The sequence below is a fragment of the Fukomys damarensis genome, unplaced genomic scaffold (assembly GCF_012274545.1).
Source record: "Fukomys damarensis isolate Sample0158 unplaced genomic scaffold, DMR_v1.0_HiC HiC_scaffold_19, whole genome shotgun sequence".
In the NCBI taxonomy this organism is placed as follows: domain Eukaryota; kingdom Metazoa; phylum Chordata; class Mammalia; order Rodentia; family Bathyergidae; genus Fukomys; species Fukomys damarensis.
The window spans coordinates 45,979,184-45,996,730 of record NW_022900931.1 but is presented as its reverse complement, the minus strand read 5'-3'; the positions used below and the strand labels follow the sequence as shown (position 1 = coordinate 45,996,730).

At 48.4% G+C, this 17,547-nt stretch overlaps 2 protein-coding genes across 6 annotated transcripts in view; one reads left to right on the top strand and one right to left on the bottom strand.

Annotated features, from left to right (window-relative positions):
• Positions 1-17,547, top strand: part of Nos1ap (nitric oxide synthase 1 adaptor protein) — a 298,049-nt gene that overhangs the window by 273,572 nt on the left and 6,930 nt on the right. For 3 of the 5 annotated variants that reach the window (XM_010616917.2, XM_010616908.2, XM_010616936.2), the window contains 3 exons: positions 3,065-3,106; positions 7,117-7,282; positions 8,813-8,968. In XM_010616917.2, coding sequence (XP_010615219.1) covers positions 3,065-3,106; positions 7,117-7,282; positions 8,813-8,968 — 364 coding nt within the window. Of the gene's footprint in view, positions 1-3,064; positions 3,107-7,116; positions 7,283-8,812; positions 13,648-17,547 lie in introns of those variants that run through there. The other 2 variants (XM_010616926.2, XM_010616954.2) reach the window with 2 other exon arrangements.
• Positions 14,775-17,254, bottom strand: Spata46 (spermatogenesis associated 46). The gene is made up of 3 exons (XM_010616967.2): positions 17,152-17,254; positions 15,928-16,041; positions 14,775-15,301 (listed from the first exon to the last, which is right to left on the bottom strand). Exons 1-3 carry the CDS (start codon positions 17,252-17,254, stop codon positions 14,775-14,777), a joined length of 744 nt encoding a protein of 247 aa, XP_010615269.1.

Below are 17,547 nucleotides of genomic sequence, written 5' to 3'. Positions count from 1 at the left end.
AACGGATTGAGGTAGTGTTTGTGCCCTGAAGGCTTGTTGCACTAAATTCTACTTAGTAGGAGAGAGTTGAGCTAAATTTCCCTCCTCCAGCTATTAGCAGAAGTGCCTCCTGTTTCCTTTCTGTAGAGGGCTCTGCAGTCAGCATTTTGAACTTACAAGTCTGAGCTTTATCTCTACCTGGATGATCAGGAATGGTGAAGACACATTCATCCATTCCACTTAGAGCCTGACTCCTGAGGGCCGAGTCAGGTAAGCGCAGCACTTGAGTGGGTGGTTGAAGATAATCAGGAGAATCGGGCAGTCAGGATTTGGGAGAGATGGTGAGAGGACTGGTAAGGCGGCTGTAGGCTTACGCGTTTAAATCCACTTGGCCAGACTGGGTGCTTTGGTTTTCTGCGTTCTGAAATCCAGGGTACAGAGTTCTCCAGAAAGCATTTGTTGATCCTCGTTTTGTCATCTGCGTACTCTTCTCCTGGCTCCTGGGGGGAGTGAGTCTCCCAGGCAGAGCTGTCCTTTCCAGTGGTGATACATCTTGAGGAAGTATCCAGCTGCTTAGCCGAGACCAGATCTGCTGTGACTTGGCCTTGAAAAGGCCTTGTTATATCCTTCTTCACCAACCAGGCCTGAAACACCAGCCGCATGGGTGACTTTGGCAGCCAGTTTCAGAAGAGTTGAATCAGTGGGATATTGTCCTGAAGGGTCAAGAGCCTTTAAAAGGAATTCTGACCATGAAGCCAAAGGATATGTGGTAGTACTAGGAGGATCTGCAGATGTTTCCCAGACAGCAGTAGAGAGGAGGGAATATCATTAGTGGCTTGGAGAAAAAAAATCAGCCCTCTTTGTCAAAAGAATTTATTTCCTGTGGTTAATAATGGTGTTCCAATCTGAGAATCCCCCTTCCCTCCCTAGCCTGATAGATGACAGGAGCACAAAGCCTGAGCTCTCCAGCACTGGGTGTTTTCTGAGACACATCATTTCCCAAAGTGTCCCATTGAAAAGAAATCCATTCTCCATCATTCTTTTTCTCTTACAGCATATCAATTGCCAAATAATTATTATTTATCTAAGACTGGGCTTGATGCATATTCATGATATTATATTATCAGAAAGGCTTTCCAGTCTGATAACTGCTAAGTATTTCAGAAAAACTATTTGCAAACGTGTAACCAACACACAACGAGAGTGTTGCGGCGATTGAAGAAAACACTGAATCTACAAAGCAGAAAGACCTGTACCTTGTTACAGGTCTGCCACAGCCAGCATGTAACCCTAGAGTGGTTTTCTGGCATGGAATCAAGCATCTGTTTCAGAGGCCCTTCTCAGCCCGGCCTGTTTTAAATAATTGCCTCCTTCCTAGAAGACAGTGAATCCAGGGGAGGGGAACAGTGTCATGTCTGGGGTTTGCCTTAGCCTCTCATTCCTTTGGAATTTGTTGGATGAAGCTGGCAGTGCCCTGCTTGCCTCACACAAGCAGTGACAGGATGAAATGCCACCAAAGAGCCACCATTGAACATCCATGTCCTGACTTTGGGTAGAGTGGTGGATTTCCAGGATCTTCAGATTAGACAGGACCTTGAGGTCATCTGATAGCTTCTTGAACATGCTCCTCTATTATTCCCTGGACTCCCCATCAGTCAGCCTCTCCCTGCCTCCCTTCTGTCTGCATCTTGCTCTTGTAGGCAGAGTGTTATTCCCTCAGCTGGACTTCCTATAGGTGGATTTGGTCCTAAAGCAGCCTTCAGTTAAGGGTTTCTTTGCACATTCTTCCACTCTCTCTGTAGGATTTGACCCAAGGGCTTTTTTTTTTAATTAGCGTCCATATCCTTGAGTAAAACAATTAATAAGATATGTAGGCGGTTAATAGATCATCTTAGTGTCTCTGACACATTTGGAATAAACCCAGCTATAGCAGGTGTGGTTTCTCTGCCTGAGCAGGACTGATTCCAGTTTCCAGTATGAGGTCAGATTGTACTTTTTCTGTCAGACTCTCCTGCAAGCAAAAAGCAAATTCTGACTTTCTTCATTAAACTACCAGCAATCCTCAGAATTTCAGTGAGTAAAACTGAGTCCGCAGCATTGCAGGTAGGAGCATATTTTCCCTTTCTCTGTGAGCATCCACGCACTCTTATGTTGTTCCGGAATACAATTCTAAGGATGGAGCCTCAGTGTCTGGAGCCAGGTGCAGTCTTGGAGTCACTTGTTGCATTTTCATGTCCCCTGCCCCATTCTGCAGTTGCCACTGAGATGAGACTTAGGTCTCTTCCACGGTTCGGATTTGATCTAAGCCCTCAAGACCTCTCCCAGCCTCACCCTAAATTTGTTCAGAGCTAGTCTTGAAGGGACCTGCCCAGGCCTTAAAGGTATAGAGACAAAGGAGATGTTCAGACAACTCTTTTAAGTATTTCCAGATCAAGCCTCAATGTGTAAATAGTGAATTATCCAAGTCCCTCTGACCTGCTCTCCCAACCCAGCATGGGGCCTGCCTGGCTGCACAAGCTTCCTGCTTTTGGATAGACCTGAAGTTCAAGGGTGTGGATGAGACTTGAGCCATGCCTTGAATCCAACCCGGGATGTCGCTGGTGCCTGCATGGCTGTGGGCTGGGCCTACATGGCTCCCGAATGGATCTGGGCATCGTGGCTGTCTGGCAAAGATTAAGGCCATGTCTGTTCACAGTTTGCCAATTCCTGGCCTAGCTCATGGGAAAACGTTAGTGCAGCTCATTATTGCTATTTAAAGATTTTCCTTCTACCTTCTGCCACCTCTGCTTGTTTAGGAACAAGTAATTGGCTATTTATGCTTCGCCATTGTGTGTGCTATAGCTAGTTAGAGGAACAGTGTTGAAAATGCTGTGCATCCCCACCACAGGCCCTAGATTTAGCATCTGTCCCTGTGGCTTTTCCCAGCCCCCAGCTCCCTGGTGTGCACTGCCCAAATCCCTGCAATATGCATGCTGAGACAGCGCCAGTGCTGCCTGCCTCTGCTTATGTGTGTGTATGTGTGTGGGCAAATTGCTCTGGTTCTCTCCACTGCCATTTCCATGTGCCCACTGCTCCCTAACTTCAGCCTGGCCCTGCCCCCACTTCTGATGGAGGAGCTGGAGTCCAGGCAAGTAGGCTGGAGAGTGAATGGTCTGATGTTGCGGGGTGGGTTGAGGGTGGGTGTCAGAACTGTGGGAAGTGGCGTAAAACTGGAGGGTGCAGGGTTGAACTGATGCATGCTGTGCCGTGGCCAGGTTGCAGAAATGGACCCCAGCACTGAGGATGGTCTTGGTGCCAGATCACTGTGTGCTGTGTTCTGACTCGGTCTGTGAGTAGAACAGTTGTTGCCAAAGGTGACACAGCTGTAGAAAGGAGACCCTACATGTGCCTTCACTGAAATTAATATGCCTTCCTTTTATGAAAGGTGTTTCTTTGAAGGAAAAGCATGCTAAACACAAAAGAAGATCCCGTCTGGGAGGGAGGAGGAGGTACATTCTGCTCTGTCCTATGAATGGGGAAGCAAAGCACAGAGAGCCATGGCACAAAGCCTCGACAAAGGCTGAGAGGAAGGCTGCCTCATTTCAGGGCTTCAAGTTCAAGTTCACATTCTCTTCACAGTTCCAAGAAATCCAGGCTGCTTTCTCTCCACTTGGCCTGGTTTGGATTCTCTTGTAGCACAGGTTTCCACAGCTGAGGTTTGAACCTTATGCCTGCTTTCACTTTTGACAGGTGCAGCAAAATAAGGGCTCATTAGTGTAAGTTTTGAGCAGTGGCATCAGGATGTGCTTTCCACACTCACAGGGTCTGAAAATACTTGAAATGGTGTAACTGCATTTGCAGAGGTAAAATTCTTATGTAATCTGGGAAGAGGAACACTCAGACTCAGGAGTGTTTTCTCCTGGCACTTAGTGCTAGGACATTCGTGATGGGAGCATCTGATTCAAAGTTCTCTTTTTATATGTTGATAGCGCTCTACTGTTGGAACTTCGATGCCTATAAAAGAAGCTTCTTTCTTTGTTCCTTTGGCTTCTGTAAGAAGGAGCCACTCAAGTTCCTTCATCCTCAAGTCTGATTCTCAGATGTCCCGATGAGGAACTGGAGACTTTTCTTCAGTGAGCCTTTAGCAAATGTCCTCTAGTAACGATCACTGTGTCCATCTTTATGTAGAATCGACTGAGCCGCTAGCCAGCCCCGTCACTTTACAGATGTAGAAACGGGTCCAGGGGGCAGCAAAGTAGCTACATTTACCTAGGGAGAGTCCAACAGACTCGAGCATGGCAGCTCCTGGTCTGGTGCTTTTGAATGTTCTGTTCTGTCAGAATGTTCAGAGTACGGGTTAGGGACTTGAGCCTATAGCGTATGTGTAAGGCGCCCTCCATAGACCTCACTAGTGGTATGCAGTGTTTTCTGCTGTTTACATCTACTGAAAAGCTTTCAGAGTACGGGTTAGGGACTTGAGCCTATAGCGTATGTGTAAGGCGCCCTCCATAGACCTCAGCTAGTGGTATGCAGTGTTTTCTGCTGTTTACATCTACTGAAAAGTGGGATCCATAGTTCTGCCTGACATTTCTGTTTCCAAAGAAAATAGAAAACGAATAATTAACAATTCTCCTTGCTTTAGTAGATTCCTTTCAATGATACTCTTACTTTGAATAAGTAATAGTATGAGCAGATGGAGCATTGACTGGGTCCATCCTCTGCAGGCACATCTGGGAGCTGCCCATAGGAACTGCCCTGTTCTTGATTCAGTAGGATTTAGGGGACTCCACCCCTCAATTTCCAAGGAAGATAAAAGGTTTAATAGCCTCCCACCATCTCATACCCCAAATAAATTTTTTTTTTTTGATACTGGGGACCGAACTTGGGTCTTTGTGCTTGTGAAGCAGGCAATGGAACCACTGAGCTAAATCCCCAGCCCACCCCAAATAAAATTCTTTTTCCAGGGCTGGGGGTTTGGCTCAGTGGTTCTACTGCCTCTCTCATAAGCACAAGGGCCCCAGTTCGATCCCCAGTATCAAAAAAAGAATTTTTTTTTCTTTTTCTGTTCCCTGCCTCCCTCCAGAGCTTTCTTTACTTTATAAGAAACAGTAAAGAGGCTGACATCTTGACCAAAATGCCAATTCTTTCCTTACCAGTGCTTTTTGGAGGACAGATTTACTTTAGATTCCTCAGGCATCATCTCCCTGGGAGAAGGATCGGCTTATCCTGAGGGAGCCACTCATAGAAAGTGGCAGCTCATCTCATTAGTGGCTCCACTTGGTCGATAGCAAAGCCAGCTGCAAGGCCAGGTCCTCAAATCTGAGAGGGAAGCAGCCACTGTACCCGAGTATAATTTTCCTAATACGGGCTTCTAGGAGGGGCAGGTATGGGGGCCACTAAGGGCCTTAGACTCAGTAAGATGGTTCCTGACTCAAAGTGACTCTGTAGAGAGCGACTGCTGAGTTTTAGATATCTAGAACAGGAATTATCTGAGCAAGAGAATCAGCCAATGTGACTGCCCTCCACCATCTTTCCCCTCTACGTCACGTCTATCCTGACCCTGTGCCCTTTGTCCATACCATGCTTTTGGTGCCAAAAAAAAAAAATCCTTTTCCTGATAAACTTCCTTGGTCTGGTTCCCCAAACTTATTAGTTCCCTTCAGGGACCTCCTGAAACCCTCTCAGGAAACTCCTTATTCACTTCCTAGGACAAGTGTATATGTGTGGACATTATTATTGGCCAGGTGACTTGGTTTCCTCAAGCCAGAGGTCTGATACAGTGGTGCCTTGGTTCACGAACTTATTTCTTTTCCACAATTCTGGTCACGAAGCAAATTGGTCATGATCTGAACCTAACCACTGAATTAGTTTTGACTTAGTTTAATTAGAATCAGAATTAGATTTAATTCAGTTTGTGACCAGAACTATGGAAAGAATTAAGTTTGTGAACCAGAGTATCACTGTGTCCCCATCTCCTGCCACTGAATTGTTTCACATGAGAATCACACACTCAGAGGCGGTTAGATGTCATTGGCGCAGAGCCTGCTAAGTGTGGTGCTGCCCACTGTTCTTCCCTCAAAAGGCCCCGAATTGATGAGAAATTTGCTGTAGATGATCTACCTCAGTGTGGCCTCTGATGGTGCCAGGAGGCCCTGCTATGAGTCACACAGCAAACATTTGGCCTCTTCCAAGAAGAAATCATTGTCTTAAATGCCTCCATGGAAAATACAAGGGATCTGCTCAGGCCGAGAAGCTGGTCCCCACAGACATAAGAAAGACCTTATTATACCCAGCTCTCTAATTTAGAAATATGGTACTGAGTGTCAGGGATTTAGCTCAGTGGTTCCGCCGCCTGCCTCACAAACAGAAAGGACACAAGTTCGATCCCTGGTACCAAAAAAAAATATATATATATATATAACAGTGATTTACATCCCTAGTCCTTTTTTTTATTTTTCGTTTTGAAACCAGATCTCGCTAAGTTGAATTTGTGCTCCTCCCGCCTCCGCTTCTGCCTCTCAGTGTATTGGGATTACAGGTGTCTATCACTACACGCAGCTATGCTTTATAATCCTCTTCACACTTGTACTCAAGAAGAGGGAAGGAAAGATTATGTGGAGTTTGCTGTAACACTATTCTGTGTTTTTGTTTTTGAAAAATGAGACAGGAGTACCCTCCTCAACAGGGCAGTGCTGCGTTGGGTGCTAAAGGCGTTCTCGGGGTAGGGATGGCAGCTGTGGGGGGCGGGCAGCTCTGTGCTGTCTCTGCCCCTCGGCATGGGATGCAGAGTGGTATCTGAGTCACACCTCATGGCCTCCCACATAGAATCACAGGCCCGGTGACCCAGCTTCTCTGGCTCCTGCTTCAGAGCCACAAGCCCAGGTGTCCACTTTGCTGTGCAAGTCTTCATTTTTTTTAAATATTCCGGTTCTTTTTAATTTATTTTCCCCCAGTACTAGGGATCTAACTCTGGACCTTGCATTTGCAAGGCAGGCACAGTGCCACTGAGCTAAATCCCTGGCCCAAGTCTTCATCTTCAGTTGAATGGAGAAGGAGTCTCTAGTCTCAGCCATGCACAGCAATCCTTATTTGCATTCACATCCCTCTCTCCTCTCTGTCCTGTCTCCCTGTGTCCTGCCTGTCTCCTCTTCTCTGCAGGTTCACTTGCTGAAGGACCAACTGGCTGCGGAGGCTGCAGCACGGCTGGAGGCCCAGGCTCGTGTACACCAGCTCCTGCTGCAAAACAAGGACATGCTCCAGCACATCTCCCTGCTGGTCAAGCAGGTTCAGGAGCTGGAGCTGAAGCTGTCAGGACAGAATGCCAGTAAGCCAGGGCCCTGCCCGACTCCCTCACTTCTGTGTGCATGCTCTGGGAAACAAATGTCGCTTCCATAAGGCTTTGGGGGAAACTTTATTGGACCCCTGACCTTGCCCATTGGAAAACAGGCTCTTTGTTTGAAAACTGGCCCTTTGTTTGGCCATCTGCTAATCTCACAACCACCCAGGCCCTTAGTGTCCCTAGAAGTCACTGCCACATGCTCATCTGGCCTCTACCTGACAGGAGCTTTGGCACTGTACATCCTAAGGCAGCCCATTTCTTGCTCAGAAGGCTTTTTTCCATTCAAAGTATATGGAGCACCTATTGGGTGCCCTGTTCTCTGTGAGCTCTCTTGGGAGATCTCAAACTGTTTAGAAGCTGACTCCCTGCACTATATATTTCACGACTCTGTTGCACAGCAAGAGGTGATAGCCATATTTCTGCTTCATAGACAAGGCAGCAGTCACTGTAGCCAGACAGCTGTGCTGATCATTGGCAGGGGTGCTGCCTGTGCACCCAGCTGCCTCCAGGCTGGGAAAGCAGTAAGAGGTGGCACATCTCCTGCCCTTCTTCTTGAGCTTACCCATGGGCTCTGTGCAAGCTCAGAGTCTGTGGCAATGGTGGACTTACAAATATCCATTGGTCACCTATAGTTCCAGAAGTGGTGATAGAGTATTTTTATACCTATGAATTCATTTAATCCTTATAGTGGTAGATGTTGTTATACCCATTTTACAGATAAGGAAACAGGTTAGGTAACTAGCTCAAGGTCATATGGATGGAGCCAAGATTCACAACCTGATCTAGCTGCAAAACAATTTTTTTTCCCCAATCTGTACCACTAGTTCTCCCAAACTAACTCATGGGCTTAAAAAATCAAAACAATAGTGTATCACTGAGTCGGGCCCACAGATTTCTCATCAGTAGAGCTGGGGCAAGGATGGGAGTCTGTATTTTAGAAAAGGCCCAAAGGCTGGTCACCACTTCACCATTTTGTAAGATTCTCTGGCTTGTCCAGAGGTTGGTTTACTGAGGTTTTGTTCTGTCCTAGCTAATGCTGACTTACAGAAAGGTTATCAAAAAAATTTTTTTTCAGTACAGGAATTGAACCCAGAACCTTTGCACTGAGCTATATCCCTAGCACCCCCCACCTTTTTAAAAATTTTGCCATAGGGTCTCACTAAATCGCTGGGCTCGGACTTGGGATCTTCCTGCCTCAGCCTCCCAGAGGCTGGTACTGAGCTGGTACCCTTTCTCTGCCACAAACCCCAGGCAAGGCATTTAGTGGCCTCCTAAACCATCACGTGGTTCTCTTGCTGTCTTTGCCAGCCTCTGGAAGTTGCTCCGTATAGCTGGTGCTTGAGGGTGCGGAGGAAGGTCCCTTGGAAATCATTTTTTCTTTCTTTCTTTTTTGGTGGTGCTGGGAACTGAACCTGGACCTTGTGCGTGTGCCAGTGAACCACACCCCCATCCCACGTGGTTTTCCAAAAGCGAACCTTGCCTGATGTTGCCCCCTGTCCTCTTGTCTCCCCACAGTGGGCTCGCAGGACAGCTTGCTGGAGATCACCTTCCGCTCGGGAGCCCTGCCGGTGCTCTGTGACCCCATGACCCCTAAGCCGCAAGACCTGCACTCCTCACAGCCACTGGGCGCAGGCTTGGCTGACTTTGCGCCCCCTACGGGCAGCCCCTTAGGTAGGCACGACTGCTTGGTGAAGCTGGAGTGCTTCCGATTCCTCCCTTCGGAGGACACCCCGCCCCCAGCGCAGGGGGAGCCTCTCTTGGGGGGGCTGGAGCTCCTCAAGTTCCGAGAGTCAGGCATCGCCTCGGAGTATGAGTCCAACACAGACGAGAGCGAGGAGCGCGACTCGTGGTCCCAGGAGGAGCTGCCGCGCCTGCTGAATGTCCTGCCCAGGCAGGAGCTGGGCGACAGCCTGGATGATGAGATCGCCGTGTAGGTGTGGGGCGAGGAGACACCGCCAGGTGCCAAGGGGCTGTGTCTGGCCGCTGCCTGGGTAGAGGTGCCCAGGGAAAGTGTGCTGCTGAGGATAACCCCCAGGAGCCAGGATAGTGGTGAAGGCTTCGGAGGGGGATTAGGACGTTGGGAGGAAATTGGACTCCAGAGGTGAGTTAGCTGTCTTCTGCTGTGACTCAAAGGTGGTAGAAGCAGGGCCTTCCTGGGCCCATGGCTGTGGGAGAGGGTCCCTCTTCAACATTACTGGGCTGCTGGAAGATTACCCCCCCATACCTGCTGCACTGTCAGACTCCTCTGCTCCGTCATTTGATGCTTCAGGGGTCCCCTGACTCCCCTGTTTCCATGGTCCCGACCATAAAGGGAAGCCATTGGTACCTTCTCGGGTACTCAGTTTCTGGATATCAGGATGCTACCAGTTGCCTAACCCTTCCCTGACCTTACAGGGGAATCCCTTCCCAGACCCTTGCTGAGATTGTAGATGTTGAGTGTTCTGGGTTGCAAGAGCCAGGCTGTTGCTTTTGCTGTATGGATTGGGATGTGTCGTACGTTGCAGTGGATAAACTATTGTAGGAAACTGGTTGTGAAATTTTCTCTATCAGGATGTTGGTTCAGAGGGAGTGTGAGAGCATTAACTTCATTCAGGTCCTGCTGTGAGAGCCCAGGCTCAGGACAGCCTGTTTGCTGCCACAAGTCATTCTTCAGTTTGGAAGCCCTGCCCAGCCTGTCTCCCGCCTGCAGACTGGCTCCTGTAAATAGAGGTCGGGAAGTACCCCGCCTCCCTGCTGTGCCAGCCAAACATTTTATAGCATTTGGCCTCTCTGAAAGCTCAGAGACCCAGAGAGCCCTGCTTTACCTCTCCTCCTATCCACTCCACTAGATGGTAATGACTGGTTTTTTACTACAAAACAAAAATGGACATAAACTGACAGTTGAGACTACTTTTGTCTACTCTTCCAGAATCACTCCCACTTAGATTCGAGACCACAGTCCTGCCACCCTGGCCTGCCTCTCTGTGGGTGCATGCCTTGAGCACACCTGGAAAAAGTTCAGTGTGCAACTCTTTTATCTTTTACTGGGTTGGACTGGCCTAGGGATGTCTACTTGGTAACAGGTTGGCAGGGCCCATGAAGAAAAGCTGCTTTTGCTTCTGTAAGGCCACAAGTGGCTGTTAACAATAGATTTTGAGATGGCTGAAGAGAGAGCTGAGATACGCTTGAGTGTTATGTTCAGAGGAAGAAGTCTTCCTCGTAGACCACAAGCTACAGACCAGCCTACAGTCTACCGACCAGCCTAGCAGGCCCATTGATAAGGATGTAGTTGTCCCAGATGGAGTTCAAACCCAACTTTGCTTTAGAATTGATATAAATGCAAGTGCTGCCCTCTGTTATAGCCATGCTTGGATTTCTTTCAGACCAGAAAGTCCAAATTAAAGAAAATAAATGCAGCTTTCCATTAGCTTCCCCTGGTACATCCAGGTGTTCATGGAAATAGAATGAGGTGCCCTGTGTGTGTGCGTGCGCATGTGTGTATGTGTGCACATGTATAAGGGAAAGTAAGGATATGTTTTAGGCTTGTGAGAAGTGACTAAAGAGAAGACAAAGAGGATCTTTGGGATGACTGAATCAACAATAGATGTTTATCCTTTTCCTAACATGCATTTAGTTGGAGAGACATGGTTCAGCTGGCTACATTTTCTAATTAAGCATTGGAAATAGGTCCAAACACAGAGGGAAGAAGAACCAGGAAGGTTAGGTCCACGGGATCAAAGGAACAGCCATCAGAAATCCAGTTTGGCTGAGCCTACTTAGCTTATGAAATCCTAACCCAGGATTCCATGAGTCTGAGACCTCTGAGACCATCAGGCTTTGAGTGTACAAGGGAGTAGAAGGTCTCCTGCAAGCAGGAGTTAAGGGTAGAACTAGAGGATTAGATGAATGAACTTTGGTTGGAGGAGTCTTGTATGCATGTGGTTAGGGAGTAGACGGGGAAGACAATTTCTAAATGGTCTTGGAAAGCTCATAAAGGGAAAGAAGAAAGGAAATGGAAGGAAGGTGAAAGAAATGGAAAGACTAGTTACGTATGATGTTAAACTGGGGCCTGTTTAAGACCTCATTTCCACTGCCTCAGCCCTACACTTTCCCTGATTCAAACCTTCTTTGGAGTATTCATTCCTTTATGGCACCCTCCCCAGGGTGACCCAAATATGTGCACACTTGGCGTGTGGAGATGGGAGACCAAGGACAAATCTAGGAGCTTGGAAGGGTTACTAGCCACCAACCCTCCACTGGGGCCAACTGGACAGGAAGGGAAGGGAATGTTACAGACCTGATTTCCCAGTGACGTTACTCTGTCCTCTTCCTTCCTTGCTTCTCAATCTGCTAACTCAACCCTGCCTTCCCCTTATTTTATCCTTCTACTGTGTCCTATGTGGAGAACATGTGGACACCAGGGGGCCTTCCCTTATTGGTGCCTGCCCTAGCCTGCTTCATGTGCCAACAGACTCTTGGTCACACAAGGTCTCACAGGTGTGTGGGGACTGAAAATTATATTCCTTATATCCCTGCTGTGTATCAGTGCTATCTGTAAAACCTCTTCTTGGCTCACTTCTCTCAACTGATCTTGTTTAGGAATTGTATTGCTTTATTTACTCTTTGCTTGACTGCTTCCTCCTACCCTCCTACCCTCTAGCCCTCTAGCCCTCTACTTGCCAAAACTATTGTGTCATTAATTCCATTGGATCAACTCTCTGGGAAAAGATTCTGCTAATGTAAGTGCACTTACTCCTTGGACGTTGTCACTAGTCTAGTGGCTTTTGCTAAATAAACCTTTCTTATTTCTAAACGCTTTTCCATTGTCTTTTCTTGCTTCTTCTTTTCACTTGCTCCTTCTATGCCTCTTACTTCCACCCACTTCCCAAGCCAGGAAGAATCAGCTCTGTGACATGGTTCCCGAGGGTGTAGCGCTAAGGGATCCCTCACTGAAAGAGGGGAGGAAGGTGGTGCCCACAGTGGGGTTTGTGCAAACAGCCTTACAGGTCAGACTATACAACTGATCAGATTTTACCATCAGTAGGTATGTTCCTAACGCATAGTAGGTGGAAATCAGGGATGCTGTTAAATATCTTGTGCACGAGACAGCTCCCCCAGCCAAGAATTATCCCACCCAAAGTGTCTGTAGAGCTAAGGCAGGAAAGCCACCCCATTGAAAAAAGTCTCTTCAGACCCCAGATCTTTTCAAACTCCAAATATCATTAGAATACATGGGTGGCAACAGCAAATGTTGAGTGCTTTAGAATTACTGCATCCTAACAAAACTAAGATCAAGATTATACAATTTCACTGACTTCCAACTGAAACCAGTAGTAGTCGATAGGAGCCTGAATAGGACCATTATGAAACTGCATATAAGAAGCAAAAAGTGCTGCTTTCTGTCCTTACCTGGAAGGAATTATGGCACCTTTGCCATACAGCACAGCACAGCAATCCTGACTCCCCAGAACACGGAGAAGTAAAAAATAACAGTGCTGGGAAAGGAAGGAGTGTTTGGGAAGTGAGCTGCAGGATCTCACAGAACAGCTCTACCTTTCCTTATTCCTGGAAGCTTTGGCTGGAACTTTTAGCTATTATGCTTTCCCTGGCGCAGGCCAGAGAGAAAATTGAGAGGATCTAATAAGCCAGGTTCCTACACCTTCTGAACATTAATTTCTCATCTATAAAATGGGATTGTATATACTACAAAAAAGTTATCATGAGAGTAAATGAGATTACCCTGGAAAGCACCCACCTGGCAGAGTGTGTTTACTTTGTAGCTAGCTTCCTGATCCAGGCACCAGTGCTGGTTGGTAGAGTTGTTTGCCTGTTTTCTTTTTCCGCTGTGCTGAGACCTTATCTGGAGCTCTGTACTGAGGAAACTCCTGGGGTTACGACAGTCAGCACATTAAGTGTGAAATGTGGAGGCATCTGTGTTAGGGAGAAGACACTGAACACAGTCACTCACTGGGCAGTGAGGGGGCTCAGTTCTTTTCCTCTCTTGACTGGTGCCTGTGGTGCAAGGCCCTGGAGGAGGAAGTAGGAGGTTGGCAGAAGACAGGAGACCAGTTCCTTTCCTCGTTCTCCCACCAACAATAGTGAGACTGTGCCCTCCTCATCCCCTTATGTGCCTCTCCCTGATGGGGAGATCAGGAGTGCCATCCAGGGGACACCCGCACACCATGTGTGCAAGGAGAAGCCTTCCGGGGCTCACCTGCTTCTTCCAGTTACAAAATGGTAGCTCAAGCTGGGCATGGCAGCATAGGCCTATAATCCCAGGACTCCGGAGACTGAGGTAGGGGGAGCACAAGTTCAAACCCTGCACGGGCAACTTACTGATTTAACAAGACCTTGTCTCAAAATTAAGACTTAAATTTTAAAAAAAGGTCGGGATGTAGCTCAGTGACCCAGGTCCTGGGTTCAACCCTGCTACAAAGAAGAAAGATGAAGAAGGGAGAGGGAGAAGAAGAAAGAAGGAACAGTAGTTCAGACAACACAAAGACTTGCCCGGTCGCTCATTGCTCTCTCAGGGGAGGGCATTCTGGGAGTGATGTGAGAGTCGCCTACAACTCCCCTGCCCTAGAGCGAACAGTGGTGAGCTGCAAGTCCCAGCTTCTGAGCCCAAAGGCCTGGTGGACTCTGGACTCTGGCTGGATGGGGAGGGGTGGGGATGGAGAGCATGGGGTCAGGACTGGTCTTGCAGCATAGGAAGCAATGGGGTTCTGAGTCTAGCTCCTCTCTCTCTGAGAAACAAAAGAGCCACAAATGGTATTTGAACAGCACAATGTTGAGCCACAAAGTAAGGCTCCAGGAAGTTACTGTGTATCAGCAAGGGCTGAGGATGACCCCTTCACCCACACACTGGCCCAAACTTGGGGAGGCAGAGGTGTTCTCCCCATCCCACCTGTCAGAGGATCTAACGTCTAGGAAGCCCACTCCGCCTGCAGTCGATCTCCCCTTGTCACACAGGAGGGGTCCAGCCTGCTGTCTTCCTCGGGGGTGGAGGTAGAGCTGGCTATGTCCAAGCCACGCAGAAGGCCAGGAACCTGGAGCCATACCGTTCACTTCTCAGCTGCTTCAGGGTCACCTGGAAGGACTCGAGAAGCCAGGCTTCCATCGGGAGCTCCTAACTCAGGAAGGCTGAGTGGGATCTGAGACTTTTCATTTCTAACAAAGTTCCAGAGGGTCGCTGATACTGCTCGTATGGGCACCGTAGTTTGCAAACCACTATCTGAGAAGATATTCCCAAGCCTCAAACACTGTCTTTATTTCAGAGAGAAGGGGAGGGGGGAGTAGAGAAAGAGGGAGGCACGCAAGGAGGTGGAGCTGTTGTTGCTAAGCGACTGTTAGATGAAGGAGATAAGGACAAAATCGGCTCTGGGAAGGATGGCAGGTGGTACAAGGTGACCCCAGACTTGAAAGAAGGCTGTGCCTAACTGATTTATTGGCTTCTCTCTGGAGACATCAATAGGCTTCATCTCCGATTTACCTGAGGTGACTACTTGAAGGCCTGGCGGATGCCTGAAGAAAGCCTGTCTGCAGGCCGAGCCTTCTGCTCCCTGCTCCAGAGGACTTTGAGCTTGCGGTAATATACCCTGCAGCTGAAGCCCTCCTTGAACCCCCACCTGATGTGGCGTTTGAGAGACTGCAGAGTAGGGTACATGCGACAACAGGCTGCACATTTGTAGCCATTCTGCTGGGCTGGGTACCACTTAGAGGCCACTAGGATGTCCTGGGATGTGATGTAATCTATGGAGTCCAGGCTCTGCCTGGCTTTTCTGGTGGCCTCCAGGGGACATGTGTTCTCTGGGGAGGAAGAGGAGGAGCAGACACTCTCAGCCACATCCTCAAGAAGGCTGCTATCCCCTCCACACCCGTCCTGTTCCACTTCTGGGAGGCTGCAGGCCTCCAGGTGGCTCTCTTTGTCCAGGCACACAAAGTAGCTGTATGGGGAGAACCAGGGTCGGTAGATGATGCAGTTGCGCCTCAACTGCTTTCCGTTTGGGGTGTCCCCTGGCATGCAGTCTGCAAAGTAAAGGGCTAAGTCTGAGCCATGGCCAAGGGCAGGGAGCAGCAGGTAGCAGTGAAACTGCAGGGGCAGGAGGCCATCAGGAAAAGCAGAAAGGCAAGATGGGCAGCCGGGCCTCAGGGCACCTCCTCCCCACCTGCATGGTGACAGAGAGCAGGCAGAAGATAAGCTGGGGAGGGCAATCTGAGGTATTTGTCTTGCTTTCTCTTTTTGTTGGTACAAATGGCCATTGGATGTCCACACAGGGGAGGCCCCTCTCAATCCTAAGCCTTAGGGTGTGTCAGGTCCTTTCCTCCCCGGAGACACCTTGTTCTCTGACTCCTCTAAGGAGAGGCCCAGACAGTTGGCCTAATGGACTGCCAGGCCACAGAATCCTACTGTCCCTCTGTCACCAAATGGCTGTGACCATTTTTCCAGCCTCGCTGCCCATCTTGATCTCTCAATAACCTCCTCAGACAGAAACTGCTTCTCCACATCAGCTTGAGAAATAGGAGAGGAGAGGCAAGAGGCCTCCACAGGCCTGTGTGTCTTTCTAGGGGAAAGAGCAGTGCATGGGCAGCTTGCGACCCCCTTCGCTTAGGTCCAACCTCAGCTTCCCACTCAGAGTCAGAGAAGGCCTCACCTGGGAAGGGCACTCTGCTATGTACCCCATGCCGGAGAGTGCTTCTTTGGTACTGGGGTGGCAAGGACTGTGCTGGATTGGCAGCCTCCTTGGGTACCACTGTCTTTGCAATGTCTGAATTACAGAAGAAACTCTGGTGAGCTGAGCAAGGTTGGAAGTCCTCTTCTTAAGTGTCCTGAGATAAACCCAAAGGCTCACCCTCTGTATGGCAGAGTATCTCAAAACCAAAGGGAAACAACCTCTGAACCCCAGACGAGCAGAGCTACTCTGGATGACATCCTGGGGAATTCCAAATGGGACAGTTTTATTTAGAGCATAGAAAGATCTTCTGGAAAGGGAGGTTTCAAATGTGGCCCAGAGGACACCTCTCTGCCAGGCCCATCCCTCAGCTGATCCTTCTGCAGCTTGGAGTATGTATGATTTCACCCTGCATCCCCGCCCCCGGCCTCTGCACACTCTGGTCTCCAGGAGAAGCTCGGTACTCTAGTATCTCACACCCATGGCCAGGGGGGGGGGTCATGTGTGTCTTCCCTGTTCCCTGCAATATCTGTATAAAAAGCAGACCTACCTCAAATCCCAGGGCAGTCACTGGGTTTCTTTTGGTTGGGGAGGGGGGCAGATTTACAAATATCTTGTGTAGAGGAAAGGATGTTTAGGAGAACTGCTCCACAGAACAATGGAACTCAAATTTTAATGTGCGAGGAATCACCTGGGGCTCTTGTTTAAAAATTCAAATTCTGACTAAATAGGTCTGGGGCGGGAGCCTGAGACCCTGCATTTCTAACATGCTTCTGGGAGACACTGCTGTTACAGATCTGGATTTTGAATAGCAAGTACTCAGGGTCCAACTTTATGCCATGATGTACTCATCAGTTACCCTGCTTTCAGCCACCCACTGATGGTTGAAGCCTAAATCTCTAGTCATCAAAACAGCTAAATCAAGTACCAATTTTCCGGTTAGACAGACCACTGCCTTGACATTTTGTGCCAATTCCAGGGCAAGAAATTTGACAACAAACATTTTCCCTATACTTCCCTTGCCAGAAATGATTTAACAGCAAGAATTACTTACCAGGAAAGAAGCATTTTGAAAACTTACTTTCTCCCCATGTGTAATTTGGCCTTCTCACTAAATTGTGGTCCTGTAACATGATCTCATGGGGTCCTCGATTAAAAGCTTCAAACCCTCACTCTTTTTGTGGCCCTAGTGACACCAGAATTTACCTGGCAAGCTGGTGGAACATGAGGACAAAATGTCAGGAAAAGTGCTCCGGGCAGAGGAAGAGATTCGAGGTCCAGAGATGCTAAGGAGTGAGAAGTTCTCCATATTCTGCCCTCCACAAGGATATGTAGATCATACACCTACTCACTAGAGGCTGGCTGGGTTGCCTAGGCGATGAGCATTCTGAACACAGATGACATCACAAGGTCCCATGATTCCACTCACCCCAATAGGTTACCCCTGTGAAAGATGGATGTGATCTATTCCAAGCAAGAATTTTTGCTTTTTCTTTAGTTGCTAAAGATTTTTGACGCCCTTCTTCAGTGGTATGACCTAGCTGAGGATACCCAAGAGAACGAAAAATATAGTACAGATAGGATAGCAATGCTGTCAGTTTG

Excerpts from the sequence above, each read along its gene's own strand:
- Spata46 (XM_010616967.2), bottom strand. The coding sequence starts at position 17,254 with ATGGAGAACTTCTCACTCCTTAGCATCTCTGGACCTCGAATCTCTTCC. Across the intron at positions 16,042-17,151 it reads ATGTTCCACCAGCTTGCCAG|ACATTGCAAAGACAGTGGTA; the intron begins GTAAATTCTGGT and ends TCTGTAATTCAG. Across the intron at positions 15,302-15,927 it reads TAGCAGAGTGCCCTTCCCAG|ACTGCATGCCAGGGGACACC; the intron begins GTGAGGCCTTCT and ends TTTACTTTGCAG.